General features: G+C 45.0%; 2 protein-coding genes and 1 pseudogene across 2 annotated transcripts; all 3 read right to left on the bottom strand.

Moving 5' to 3' along the window:
- Window positions 1-2,205: 2,205 nt before the first annotated feature.
- Window positions 2,206-3,069, bottom strand: LOC123115111 (BTB/POZ and MATH domain-containing protein 3-like). The gene is made up of 2 exons (XM_044536371.1): window positions 2,961-3,069; window positions 2,206-2,924 (listed from the first exon to the last, which is right to left on the bottom strand). Exons 1-2 carry the CDS (start codon window positions 3,067-3,069, stop codon window positions 2,206-2,208), a joined length of 828 nt encoding a protein of 275 aa, XP_044392306.1.
- A 1,569-nt stretch (window positions 3,070-4,638) lies between these two features.
- LOC123117168 (BTB/POZ and MATH domain-containing protein 2) lies at window positions 4,639-6,100 on the bottom strand. The gene has a single exon (XM_044537991.1). It carries the CDS (start codon window positions 5,808-5,810, stop codon window positions 4,749-4,751), a length of 1,062 nt encoding a protein of 353 aa, XP_044393926.1. The 5' UTR covers window positions 5,811-6,100; the 3' UTR covers window positions 4,639-4,748.
- Window positions 6,101-11,260: 5,160 nt separating this feature from the next.
- On the bottom strand, window positions 11,261-12,773 carry LOC123117167 (BTB/POZ and MATH domain-containing protein 2-like; annotated as a pseudogene).
- Between the last annotated feature and the right edge of the window lie 1,058 nt (window positions 12,774-13,831).

Below are 13,831 nucleotides of genomic sequence, written 5' to 3'. Positions count from 1 at the left end.
ATCAGCAAGAAAGAACCAATTAGCCAGGTTGGCGGTCGTGCGAACACAAAACACATTTTACATAGACAGCAAGCACGGACATGGCCTGCAGATTTCATGGTTTGTGAGCTATACGATCTGCATTATATACTCCAGGAGAAGTATAATTTAGAACTCGGAACCATATTAACCATTTGGAACACCAATGACAGTATAATCCAGCTGGATGTGTTGCAACTTGAAAATATAATTCAGAATTTTGAGTGGGCCGAACAACAGGCAAAGGGTTGTACCAGTTGAATGTACTGACCTGAACGAATCATCATCCACACCAGAAGCACATTTTCGCGATCAAGTTTACCATCTTATAAAACTCAATTTTGGAGAGAGTTTTCTCTGTACTCGACCGCAACAACTTTTTCTTCCTCCCGCCAATTTTCTGAACAAGACAGCGACCGAATTAACCTTTGGCACTAGTTTCCTGTTACGTGCTATTTTTCTCTGCAACACATTGTATATTCAGCACACAGCAGTTATTTCCCCTATAATCCCTTTAAAACCGACTTTTCCAAAATTAATACTGAAGTCCGAACAACCCTCAACAGCATATATAGCAAGTCCTTGACACAGCAGCACTAACAGCAATATTCAGAGGGGAATAATAACCAATGACCCTTAAACTAATACACGATGGATAATCAAGGATACAAGGCACGTACATGGGCAGTCTCTGTAATAGTTTCTTTTATCTCGCAAGAAAATAAAATAACCATTCTCGCCACATGAGTGATTGGATGATTGATAAGTACGTAGCATTTTTATTCTGAAATATACATGCAACCATGCATGGAGATGTAGCATAATATCCTTTGTACTAAAATTTGGATGACCGTAATTATATGATAATGGTATGGTAGGCATTACTTCCACATTGTCATGATAATATCCTTTGCTGATGTAAATTCAGCCGGGATGACTCTTAACATATTTTTTCTGAAACATTCATGAAACCATAAATGTTGATTGTTGGTTTCAGGATAGCTCCTGAAACAATACATGGAGAAGTAGCATAACAATTGCAAAGATTAGGACTAAAAATTTGGCTGAAATAGTACCAAACGCATTACTACTAAATTGCCATGATAATATCCTTTGCTGATTTAAAATTCAACCAGGATGATTCTAGCGATCAGCTCCTTGAGAACAGATGGGCAGCTGGATTTCAGATGCTCATACCCAGCATCGCCTCAAAGTTGGACGGAGAAGCAAGGAACTGCAAACAAGCTTCTTTGAGACGATGGAAGCCATGCTGCTTGGCTAAAGCCAAGCTGGTGGCCACCATCTTGGAATCAATGTGATTGCAGAATTTCTCCTCACATATCTGCTTCAGCCTGACGATGTTGTATCTGCCAGCTGCACTACCAGCAATATTCAGGGGGGATTTAAAAAAATATTCAGAGGATTGAGGATTGTCATGTCCCTATATAGAGGCATAATGGCATGATGGACTGGGGATGGTGGCATGGATCGTTTGCTACAGAAGCAAAGCACCGGCAAAGTATGTCCTTCCTCTGAACTTCTATCATTCCTCTCTAGATCTTCTTCCTCCTTATGTGTGATTGCTCTCCACAAGCAACGGTTGTAGTATGTTCTGGCCGCGGCAGCCGGACGCGGCTATTTAAAAAGAAACAAGGCAAACGTGAACTACGGTTGTAGTCGGCACCAAAAAACAGGGAAACAGTGATGAACCGCTCGTCATCGGCTCTTGTCATTTGGTCATTCTTGACTGATTCTACGGGAAGCCTCATCTGCCATGGTTTTAGTTGGTACAAAGACCCAAGGTGATGAAGCTTCTATTTTCGAAAAAAGAACCAGAGTACAGACCATTTATGCGAGCATTGGAACAAGGATGGCACTAATTCTACATTCAGCTAAACGTAACCATGCACATATGAAGTAATCGACTCAATAAGTACACAAATACACAATGGATAAACAAGGTACGTCCACGGGCACTCTCAGTAATGATTTCATATTTAGCAAGAAAAGAAACTACCATTCTACGTAGATGAGTAGATTGAATGATTGATAAGTAGAATTTTTGTTCTGCAACCATACATGGAGAAGTAGCATAACCATTAGTAATAAAATTTGGATGACATATATGATAACAGTACGAGACTGGTCTAGCCACATCTTCTCCTAATAGTAGAGTAACTGTAGGCATTACTTCCACATTTCCATGATAATATCGTTTGCCACTTTCAGTTCAGCCGGCAGGATTCTAGATATCACCTCCTTGAGGACAGATGGGCAGCTGGATTTCAAATGCTCATAGCCACCACTTGCCACCATCGCCTCCAAATTGGATGGAGAAGCAAGGAACTGCAAACAAACTTCTTTGAGACGATGGAAACCATGCTGCTCAGCTAAAACCAAAGTGGTTGCCACCATGCTGGAATCAATTTGATTGCACAATTTCTCCTCGCATATCAGCTTTAGCCTGACAATGTTGTACCTGTCAGCCGCAAGGAGTAGGTGACCAGCAGTCACCACATCAAGCACCGTAGGAACTGAGTCGGTGTATATGAAATGGAGCAAGGACTTGAACACATCAGCTTCCATGTCACAGATTTCAATAGGACTAGCAGCAGAACTTTCCTTCATGGCGCCGAGGAACTCAGCTTTGAAGATGGACGACCGAGTTGCGAGGACAAACCTGTGAGCAGAGAATGTCTCTCCACCTACCTGAAAGGTGAGGTCTGCTGCATCCTTGTTCATGAGCAGGTCGCCGAGATGCTGGTGGAGATCGCTTGGAGGAACCCTTGTTTCTTCGCTGTGGATGACGGTGACATCACACCTGATGGTGAGACAGTCGTCTCTTATGTGCGCCGATGCCTCCAGATCAGCCTTCTTGATGAACTCATTGTAGCCCCAGTTTGTACCTTTCCTTGAGAAGGTGCGTATAGCTCTGGAGGTACGGCTGTATGAAGGCACAGGTTCACCATTCTCGTCAAGTACACTGAACGTGAACTTCGCCTTCACATCTTCAGCATCGGCAGATTTAAGCACGAGAAAAAGAGATAGCATGCATGGCAGCAGATATATTGCATTGCTCTGCCATTTTGGATGTGGGCTTGGTGGTATAGCCTGGATTAGGATGGAAGACTAGCGAGAGGAAATACTACTTTGATTCATGTAGTATCTATATATAGAGTGAGATTAGAGAGAGGAAATTGGAAGTCAAATGGAAACGGTGGCCTGTTCACACCTCGATCTACTCCCTCCGTTCCGAAATATTTGTCTTTCTAGGCATTTCAAATGGACACAACATACGGATGTATGTAGGCTTATTTTAGAGTGTAGATTCACTCATTTTGCTCCGTATGTAATCACTTGTGGAAATCTCTAGAAAGACAAATATTTGGGAACGGAGGGAGTAGATGTTTGCATCACGAGGAGACGCCATTTACTAGTACTACTCGTTTACCTTCACGAGGAGACGCCAGCACAAACTAAACTTTTCGTCTACCTAGTAAAAAAATAAACTTTTTAGTAGCCAATGCTCCACCTCCCACAAAATGGCGGAGCGCTTTGTTTTGAACAAAAAATAGCAACAGAGAACCAACTAGACTGGTAAATATGTGCAAGCGATTTATTCCAATAGAAATTAAGCACATACATGGCTTACAATTTTTGTCATGGTTTGCGGACTATGCCATCTGCTGTGGTGCGAAAAAGAAAGAATAATTCAGAACCTAGAACCATCTTGACCATTTGGAAGACCAACGACTGTATAATTCAGCTGAATGTGTTGCAACTTGCAAATATAATTCAGAATTTTGTGTAGGCCGAACAACAGGCAAAGGGTTATACCCGACCTGAACAAATCACCATCCACACCAGAAGCACAATTTTGAAGAGAGTTTTCTCTGTACTCGACCGCAACAACTTTTTTTTCCTCCCGCCAATTTACTCAACAAGATAGCAACCAAAATAACCTTAGGCGCTAGTTTCCTGTTACTTGCCTTTTTTTCCCCACAACACATAAATTTAGCACACAGAACCAGAGCGGTTGTGTTCAGCAGAAACATACTAGTACAAAAAACACTATTTCCCTACAATTCCATTAAAAGTCAAAACTGACTTTTCAAAAACTAACTCTGATGTCTGAATAACCCTCAGCAGCATAGCAAGTCCTTCACACAACAACACTACCAGCGATATTCAGAGGGGAATAATAACCAATGACCCTTCACAACTTCTCAGAGTATTAGCTAACAGAAGATATTAATAATCAGTGGCTGACGATTACATGCATATTTTTTTTTGCTTAGTGCTTTAAACTGAACTACAACACATGATCCTAAAATTCACATAAACGAGCAGGGGGTAATGAAGCTTCTATTTGCTGAAGAAAAAGGATAAAAACAGTCGTCTAGACCATCCATGCGAGGCATTGAAACAAGGATGATCCTAATTCTGCATCCAGCTGAACCTAACCATGCACACATGAAGTAATCGACTAAATAATAATTAAACTAATGCACGATGGATAATCAAGGATACAAGGCACGCACATGGGCAGTCTCTATAATACTTTATTTTATCTCACAAGAAAAGAAAATAACCATTCTTGTTACATGAACGATTGGATGATTGATAAGTAGCATTTTTATTCTGAAACATACACGATACATGGAGATGTAGCATAATATCCTTTGGTAATAAATTTTGGATGACAGTATATGATAATGGTATGGTAGGCATTACTTCCACATTGTCATGATAATATCCTTTGCTGATGTAAATTCAGCCGGGATGATTCTAGCTATCAGCTCCTTAAGAACAGCTGGGCAGCTGGATTTCAGATGCTCATAGCCATCACTTGTCATCATGGCCTCCAAATTGGACGGAGAAGCAAGGAACTGCAAACAAGCTTCCTTGAGACGACGGAAACCATGTTGCTCAGCCAAAGCCAAGCTGGTAGCCACCATGTTGGAATCAATGTGACTGCATAATTTCTCCTCGCATATCACCTTCAGCCTACCGATGTTGTACCTGTCAGCCGCCACGAGTAGATGTCCGGCCATCACCACATCAAGCGCTGGAGGAACCGAGTCGGTGTATATGAAATGGAGAAAGGACTCGAACACATCAGCTTCCATGTCACGGATTACAATGGTACTACCGGAACTCTCCTCCATGGCGCCGAGGAGCTCCGCCTTGAAGACGGACGACCGAGCGGCAACAACACACCGATGAGCGGAGTATCTCTGTCCGTCAACTTGAAAGGTCATGTCCGCTGCATCATTGCTCTTCAGGAGATCACCGAGGTGCCGGTGCAGGTCGCTTGGAGGAACCATTGCTTCTTCGATCTCCTTCAAGACGGTAACATCGCACCTGATGGTGAGACAGTCACCTCTAAGATGCGCCGACTCCTCAAGCTCATCCTTCGGGATGAAGTCATAGTAGCCACAGGTCGGAGCTTTCCTTGAGAAAGTATTCACAGGGGTGGTACGGGTGTAGGAAGGCACCGGATTCCCATTCTTGTCAAGCACATTGAGCGACAATTTCGCCTTCACTTCTTTGGCACCGGCAGATTCATGGTGCACATACAGAGATATGAAATCGTCACAGTACTTGGGGCAACCGTTCGGGTAATATTTCACGGTCCAGTTGTGGCCTCCAACACTGAAAGGGGTGGAGGCGACGAACTTGCCGTTCTTCAGTAGCCCCTTCACTCTTGAGTATCCATCTATTTTGAGCACATATGACCTCTCCACGGATTCGGCTACCATGGCAGCAGGAATCTTGCAGGGCTCTGCCATTGTGGAGGTGGGCTTGGAGTAAGATGGAAGACTGGCGAGAGGAAAGCTTCGTTTTGCTGCGCCTATCAATATCTATTCCTTCTCGCCGCCGTCCGGTGGTGTCGCCGGAAGCACGCCGCCGCTGGCGAAGCGATTGGAGGATGTGGCGATAGGGTGTGGGGAGGGAGCTCCGGGGCGTGGATTGGAGGAGGGTGGAGCGCGGCGGCGGGAGCGGAGGGGATCGGGGGGAGAGGCGCGCCGGAAAAGGGGTGGCGGCGGAGCGGAGAGGGGATTAGTGCCTTAGGTTTTCTGCTGATTGTTCTTACCAGACGCGCTACTAATCAGCGTACATATAAGGACGCGTTTGCTTTTCTTTTCCCAAAAAAAAAGGGCGACTTTATTTAGCGACTAATAATATAAATCTATACATCAATATAAAAAGATTCGAAAGAAACAAACCCACGTGATCTCAGCCATCAAACCATATTATCCAACGACCTAGATCGCTTCCGTGCAATCGGTCAACATATTTAGCATGCAATTAATATCATATCAAAATATCAATATTAACATTAATATGTAATTAATATCCTACCTAATATTAACATGCAATTAATATTCCATCAAATATCAACGCATAATTATTCACGCCGTCAGATAACGAAACGTGCCTCTCCACGTCAAGCCCTTCCCGAGTTTGACGAAGTGCAAGCCCTTCCCGAGAATACATGTACTACATGCGTCTGTAGGCCTCGAATGTCTCTGATTGATAACTCTATTGAACAACATTATTGAGAGGAGCCCATGAGATGGGTGTGCTCGTCACAACACACTGCTTCAAATTCTCATCTGTTAGTGGATTTAGCAACAACCCTATCAAAATTAACCTTTGATGAACCTGGCGGAGGCGCGGGATCCATCGAAGATAATGATCAGTTTGTATCATAAGATGATGATCAGTTTGTAGCATAAGATGATGATCAGAGACATACGAGGCCTTCCTCTAGGTTGTAGCATAAGATGATGATCACTTTGAATTTCCTCTGTGTAACGTTTATGAACAAACAAATTGACAGTTAACTTTGGTATTCGTACGCCGATCGCATTTCGTGGTGCATACCAAATAGTCTAAAAGGTCACTAGAACTTCAATGAATGAAAGTTCTAAAGGGGAAGTTGATAGTCTCACCTCACTTTCCATCAACCTTATCATGTGCCAGTGAGCGTGCAACCTTTCGCTCAAGCGCAGTCAATTTGGCCGGCCCATTTGATATGTGCATTAACTCAATCAAATCGGCACTTACCAAAAGTATTGTATGCATTAACTCATTCAAATAAACAAAATAAAAAAATATGAATCAAATCGGCACTTAACTCATTCAAATCAATCGATACTTTCCCAAAACAATGTCATGCATTAACTCATCAAATCAAATCTTAACCAAATCAACAATTACCAAAACAACATCATGCCTTAACTCATTCAAATCAAATCTTAAGAAAATCTCAACGAAATCCAAAGTTTTCTTCTACTCATACCCAAACCAAATCAAATCAAATCTTACCAAAAAAATCAACTACGATCAAACTTGGCCGGCCCATTTGACGCATGCACGCATTTTTCCAAAAAAAAATTCTATGTTTCGTTTTTTGGTTTCTTTTATTTTTACGTTTCTATCACTAACCTATTATTTTGTGTTTGGAATCTCTTCTGTTAAAAGGGCAATATGTAGGTCGTTCCTTCGTTTTTAATGCCCTCACCATTGATCGATAGGACCCCCTCGACCCCCCTCCCACCGATTTTCTTTTATCAAGGACCGCCGCTGATTTTCCTTCACCAGCCCCACCGTTTTTTTACTCAACGAACCTTCTATTCCCAAAAACCCCGAACCTTCCATATACTCGAGCAGCAAGCCGCTCACCCCCTCCTAGCATGAGCCACTCCTCTCCCAATTTACCCTCGCACCCCTAGGGCTCATTGTTTCGCAGTCACACATGACTTCTTCGACCAGCCCCGCCTCATGCCGCTCCGACCCCCACTTACCTCCCCGTGCACCGCCCTCGGGCCACTCCTTCCCACTCTCCTTCCTTGCCTTTCCTGCTGCTACTTGTGAGCTGCGTTGGGATTTTTCCTGAAGAGAAGGGAAGATGCACTACTTTAGAGATAAGTATTTTCCCTCGGTGAGAACCAAGGTTTATCGAACCAATAGGAGAATCACGCAAAGCCTCGTGAATAGCACCTGCACACAAAAGCAAATACTTATCTCTGCTGTGGCGATGCAGCCGGCGGCTGGATCTGCGGCGGGCACCACCTAGCTCGGTGGCCAACCTCACCACACAATAGACACTTGGCTCTGTTGGTGCACTTGGCAATCCGGTGGTCAGGCTCAAGACACCTTAAACACTTGCCCCTCACTTTCTTGAACAGAAGCTCTTTGAACTGGCTGGCCTTGGGCTTAGGATGCAGCGACGGTCTCTGGTAATAAGGAGGACACCTCCCCATCCCCACCATCTTCCACCCACCCTCATCGATGCGGGAAGGAGGCATGGGCGCAAAAAGGTGGCAAGGGAACAATGATTATGGACTACAGACGCCTCCTCTGCTCCCTCTCCCCCACAACCGGCATTGAGGTTACCTCAGCACCCGCATCGCTCTGCCCCAGCAGGGCGTCTAGGAACGAAGAAGGAGCAGGTCCTTCTGTCGCGGACACGAAGGGCGCGAACGACGAGGCCATGTCGACCTAACAGGCTAGCAGGCGGCCGGAGAGATGGTGGAGCGCCGCCGAGAGGGCGGCCCAGGGAAGGGCGACTGGAGCCGGTTATTATTTTTCCACTTCTCCTTTTTAAGAAAGCTCCATTTCAAAAAACTGTTTTGAAATTTTCAAAAAAAAATCACGTTGTCATCAATATCTCAGGGAATTTCAAATAATGTTTGGAGTTTAACAAAAAAAAAATCTGTTTTCAAAATGTATTCACAAAGTAAAAATTGTTCAATGATTTTTTAAAATGTTCATACTTTCAAAAATATTATGGAATTTCAAAAATATTCCATTAAAAAATCAGAAATTCATAAGTTGTTTGTGTTTCATGTTTTTTTAAAATTGTTCAAAATTTCAAAAGATGTGTCCATTTCCAAAAAAATATTTTTTTGGTAATTTTCGAAAAATGTTCACACTTTCCTAAAATAATCAGAATTTTCGAAAAACAAATAGCAGTCAACAAAACTGTTTGGAGTTTTTTTAAAATGTTCGTATGTAAAAAGTTTGACTTGTACTTTTTTTATCTTTTTAAAGAAATGTTCAAAATTTTATAAAACCAACAGGAAATGCTACAGTGACCGGTTCGCTATAGCAATGTCCAGACGCTACAGCGCGTCGGTTTGCTACAGTACAGGCACAGTAGACGCTACAGCGCATCGGTTTGCTACAGTGGTTTGTGTCTACCATGGTTAGCCCAGTGGTTTGCGTCTACAGTGCGTGCATGTGCCGGCCGTGCACGGTTCGCGTCGAATCACGCACTTCCTTTGCTTAAAAGGCGCATGCGGGAATATATAATCGTCGTGTATATAGTCAGTTTACCACCACTGCACGCTGGGTAGCCAGCTTGGTCTATATATCTCTTCCCTAGCTAGCTCAGATATGCATTCCACCACGAACTCACTCACGTACGTACGATCCTAAGTTAGAGTTTGGACGTGGATGCGCAGCTGCGTTCAGCTACGGCCGGCCGGCAGCTGCACCTCCACCTCAAAGCTCTAGCTACGTTAGTCATCAACCACCGGCCGGCAGCAGGACCGGCTGCCGAAGATCCAACTCTCCACTCTATCAACGTCGTCGTGGAGAACAGCAACGCCCGGCCGGGTGGAGCTCTCCTTCTCCCAGCTGATGTTCAACCTCGCCTTCGACGACACACGGTGATGGTAAGTCTGACCGCCGGCCCGTTCCACGTGCCGAGGAAGACCGCCATGCCGCTCGTGCCGAGGGGTTAAAATGTCGTTTTGGGTCACATTAACTGATGGGGAAAATCACCGGTGTACATAAAATAAAAAACGTGTTTGCTACTACTCCTATTTCATTCAGTTCAGTCGATTCTTGCAGAGAGGACGAACCAGTACCTGGGCCTGAGGACGAGCCGGGAACAAGACGAAAACGGAGGGTTGACGGTGCAAGTGCGATCGCCGGCACCGAAGAAGGGAGGTTCAGAGGGATGAACGGGGCGGCAAGGTGGTAGCCCGGTGGAGGTGGGGCGTTGCTGATCGAGGGTGGAGTAAGAAGAAAGAGAAGGCGGGAGGAGCAGTCGACTGAATGAAACTGTAAAAAGTGCGTGCATTGCATATGCATATGAAAAAGTTTACTTGCGCTGGTGCCTACCGTCTTTCGAAACGGGGAGACAACAGACATCCAGCGACTCTGCTGTGAACAAGATCTGCAACAAAGAATCAACTACACGGGTAGTACGAGGTTGGTTTTCATGGACCAGAAAATGTGCGAAACCGATTTACTCCAGCAACAGAAAGCACAGATATGGCTTGCAATTTTCATGGTTTGAGGGGCACCGTCCATACGATGTCGTATGTTATGTTAGCGAAAAGGTCATATAATTCACTTGTGCTTGACAGAAACCTGTTTCCCCTACAATCCCTTTAAACCCGTCTTTTCGAAAACTGAGTCTGAACAATCCTCAACAGCATAACAGGCACACAGGATGCACTGCCAGCAATAACCATATCGAAATAATATACTACGCTCCATCCATCACAACTATAGCTAACAGAATATATTTTCAGTCAATGCTTGAAGGTTACATGCACACCTTTTTATTTCTTTTGCTTAGCGCTTTACACTGAATTATTACAACACTAGATCACAAGGTCCACATACACGGCATACATACTCTACATTCAGTTTGCAGTGCAAAAGTAGACATGAGTACCAATAACCGACACAACAAAGTAACACAAGCATCTAGTAGGGACGTATTAAGGACGCCACATAGAACCTACTCCCCCCGTCCCAAAATTCTTGTCTTAAATTTGTTTAAATACGGATGTATCTAGTTACATTTTAATTTTAGATACATCCGTATCTAGACAAATCTAAGACAAAAATTTTGGGACGGATGCGAGTACAATTGTAGTCAGGTTCTACAAAGCAGAGCAACCGTGAGGAAGCCCCGCTGTCATCTGCTCTTGTCATTTTTGATTGATTGACTGATTCTACCTGTCGGTACCGAACCCTCCTCATCTGCAACGGCTTTAGTTGGTGAAAAAGGCCCAAGGTAATGAAGCTTCTAATTTCCAAAACAAGTCCAAATTTAGACGATCTATACGAGCATTGGAACAAGGACGCACTAATTCTGCATCCAGCAGAACGTAACCATACACATGTACATGATGTAACTGACTCAATAATAATTAAACTAACACACAATGGATAATCAAGGTACGTAGATGGGCGACTGTCTCAATAATACTACTTTCTTTTATTTCACGAGAAAGGAAAATAACCATTTACTCACCTGAGTAGATTAAGTATGATTGATAAGTAGCAATTTTTGTTCTGAAACATGCACGCAACCTTACATGGAGAAGCAGCTTAACCATTACTACTAAAATCTGGATGTCATGTATGATAATTGGTCTCTAGGCATTACTTCCACATTGTCAGGACAATATCCTTAGCCGCGTTCCATTCAGCCGGGAGGATTCTAGCTATTAGCTCCTTGAAAACAGATGGACAACTGGACTTGAGATGCTCATAACTGTCACTTGCCATCATCGCCTCCAAATTGGAGGGAGAAGCAAGGAACTGCCAGCAAGCTTCTTTGAGATCATGGAAACCATGCTGCTCCGCTAAAGCCAAGCTGGTAGCCACCATGTTGGCATCAATGTTATTGCACAATTTTTCCTCACAGATCTGCTTCAGCCTGCCGATATTGTACCTGTCAGCCGCCACGAGAAGATGGCTGGCCATTACCACATCAAGCACTGGAGGAACCGAGTCGGTGTAAATGAAATGGAGCAAGGACTTGAAAACATCAGTTTCCATGTCACATATTTCAATATGACCAGAGGAACTCTCCTCCATGGCGCCGAGGAGCTCAGCCTTGAAGACTGACGACCGAGCAGCAAGGACACACCTGTGAGCAGAGAATCTCTGTGCACCGACTTGAAAGGTTAGGTCTGCTGCGTCCTGGTTCTTGAGTAGGTCGCCAAGATGCTGGTGCAGGTCGCTTGGAGGAACCCCTGCTTCTTCGCCATGGATCTCCTTCATGACGGTGACATCGCACCTGATGGTAAGACGATCATCTTTCAGAAGATCCGATCCCTCCAGATAAGCCTTCCTGATGTCATAGCACCAGTGTGAATCGCCCCTTGAGAAGGTACGTACAGGTTGGGTAGAGATGTATGAAGGCACCGGTTCTCATCTCTCGTCAAGCAGACTGACCGTGACTTTGGCCTTCACATCTCCCGCAGATTTTAGAAGCAGAAAAACAGAGATGTAATCGGCGTACTCGTTACCACAGCCGTTTGGGTAATACTTCACGGCCCAGTTGTGACCTCCAACACTGAAAGGGGTTGAAATCACGCACTCGTCGTTCTTGTGTAGCGCCTTGATTCTGTAGTATCCATCTACCTTGAGCACACACGACCTTTCCTCAGATCCAGCTACAATGGCAGTAGAGATCTTGCAACGCTCTGCCATTCTGGAGCTGGGCTTGGCGTAAAAGATGCATATACTGCGTCTATCTACATCTATTCCTTCTCGGCGCCGCCCAGTGGTCTCATCGGAAGCACGGCCGCTGCTGGCTCTAGGGCGGGAAAGGGGGGTGCGGGGAGGAAGAAGCCCGGGTCAGTGATTGGAGGAGGGTGGAGCTCGACGGCGGGAGCTGCTGGCGCTGAGGGAGAAGCGGAGCGCGGCGGCCGGAGCGGAGGGGATCCGGGGGAGAGCCGCGCGGGGAAGGAGGGGTGGCGGCGGAGCCGGGAGGGGATTGGCACGTTTGGTTTTCTGCCGGTTGCCGTTTAGCAGCCACGGTGAGAAAAAGGACGGCCCAGATCGGCTTGGGGAGGAGATCGCACGGCCCAGACTGCAATCGCCCTGGGAAGCCCCCTATTCCCCAGGGATCATCATATCTTCAGATTTAGAAATAGATAGAAATGCATTTGGGAAATTTAGATCCATTATTATATCACATTCAGCCAAACGAAAACACTTGGTGTTAGATGTTCAAGTCTGTGCAAATTTTCTGCCATTTACCTTCAAGAGGAGACATCGGTGCATTGCAGCCCTATGCCATTGTGGTGAGAGGATAGATGAGCCGTCATGGAGAGATGAAAAGTTTTGTTTGCACTGAGGGATTACATCGACGATTTGAGTCACATTGATCGGCATGAAAAATCACTTGTTTATATAAAGATGCATTTGCTATTCCTCACATATTTAATATATATCTTTTTCAATTCAGAGAGGACGAACATGCAACCCCAAGCTCAAGATGGGGACATTGCATCATCATTGACAAGGAAGGAGGAAGGAAAGAGACGAAGATAGAGGACGCCCTGGCGTCATCGGCTAGGACAATCCAAGAACGGGACGACAATAGAGCAATATGGTCGGATGCGATGTCGTTGATATAGGCGAGTAAAGGGGTAAACGGTGTGAGCGCGAGGTGCAGTTGTCGATGCTGGAGAAGGAATGGGTTCAAGGGATCGTTGAGACAATAGTTGGAGCAATGTTCACCGCCAGTGGCGTTGGCAGGCAGTCAGGCCGATGGAGGTAGGAAGGTCGATGGGGTCGAGGAAGGACAAGGTGATGGTGGAAGGAAGAATGCGTCGACAAGGGAGGAAGACAATGCAGTAAAGTGAAGAAAAAAATAGTTCGACTATGCATGGGTTCTCCCATAGCATATATCGCATATGAAATTATTTTTTGCATTGGTGCCTATCGTCAAAGAAAACAAGGAGACAACATGTCACAACTAGCAAGGCGGACCAGCAAGCACCATAGGCAGGGCCCAATAGTTAGAGGGACGCCACCTAGTGGT

This window comes from Triticum aestivum, chromosome 5B (genome assembly GCF_018294505.1).
Source record: "Triticum aestivum cultivar Chinese Spring chromosome 5B, IWGSC CS RefSeq v2.1, whole genome shotgun sequence".
Classification (NCBI taxonomy): domain Eukaryota; kingdom Viridiplantae; phylum Streptophyta; class Magnoliopsida; order Poales; family Poaceae; genus Triticum; species Triticum aestivum.
The sequence above is the reverse complement of the archived record's forward strand: the minus strand, read 5'-3'. Positions and strand labels throughout refer to the sequence as shown.

What these genes read in the sequence shown, in the direction of transcription:
- LOC123115111 (XM_044536371.1), bottom strand. Translation starts at nt 3,069, where the DNA reads ATGCTATCTCTTTTTCTCGTGCTTAAATCTGCCGATGCTGAAGATGTG. An exon ending in ACCTGTGCCTTCATACAGCC is followed by an intron (nt 2,925 to 2,960) that starts GTACCTCCAGAG and finishes TCTCAAGGAAAG; the next exon opens with GTACAAACTGGGGCTACAAT.
- LOC123117168 (XM_044537991.1), bottom strand. Translation starts at nt 5,810, where the DNA reads ATGGCAGAGCCCTGCAAGATTCCTGCTGCCATGGTAGCCGAATCCGTG.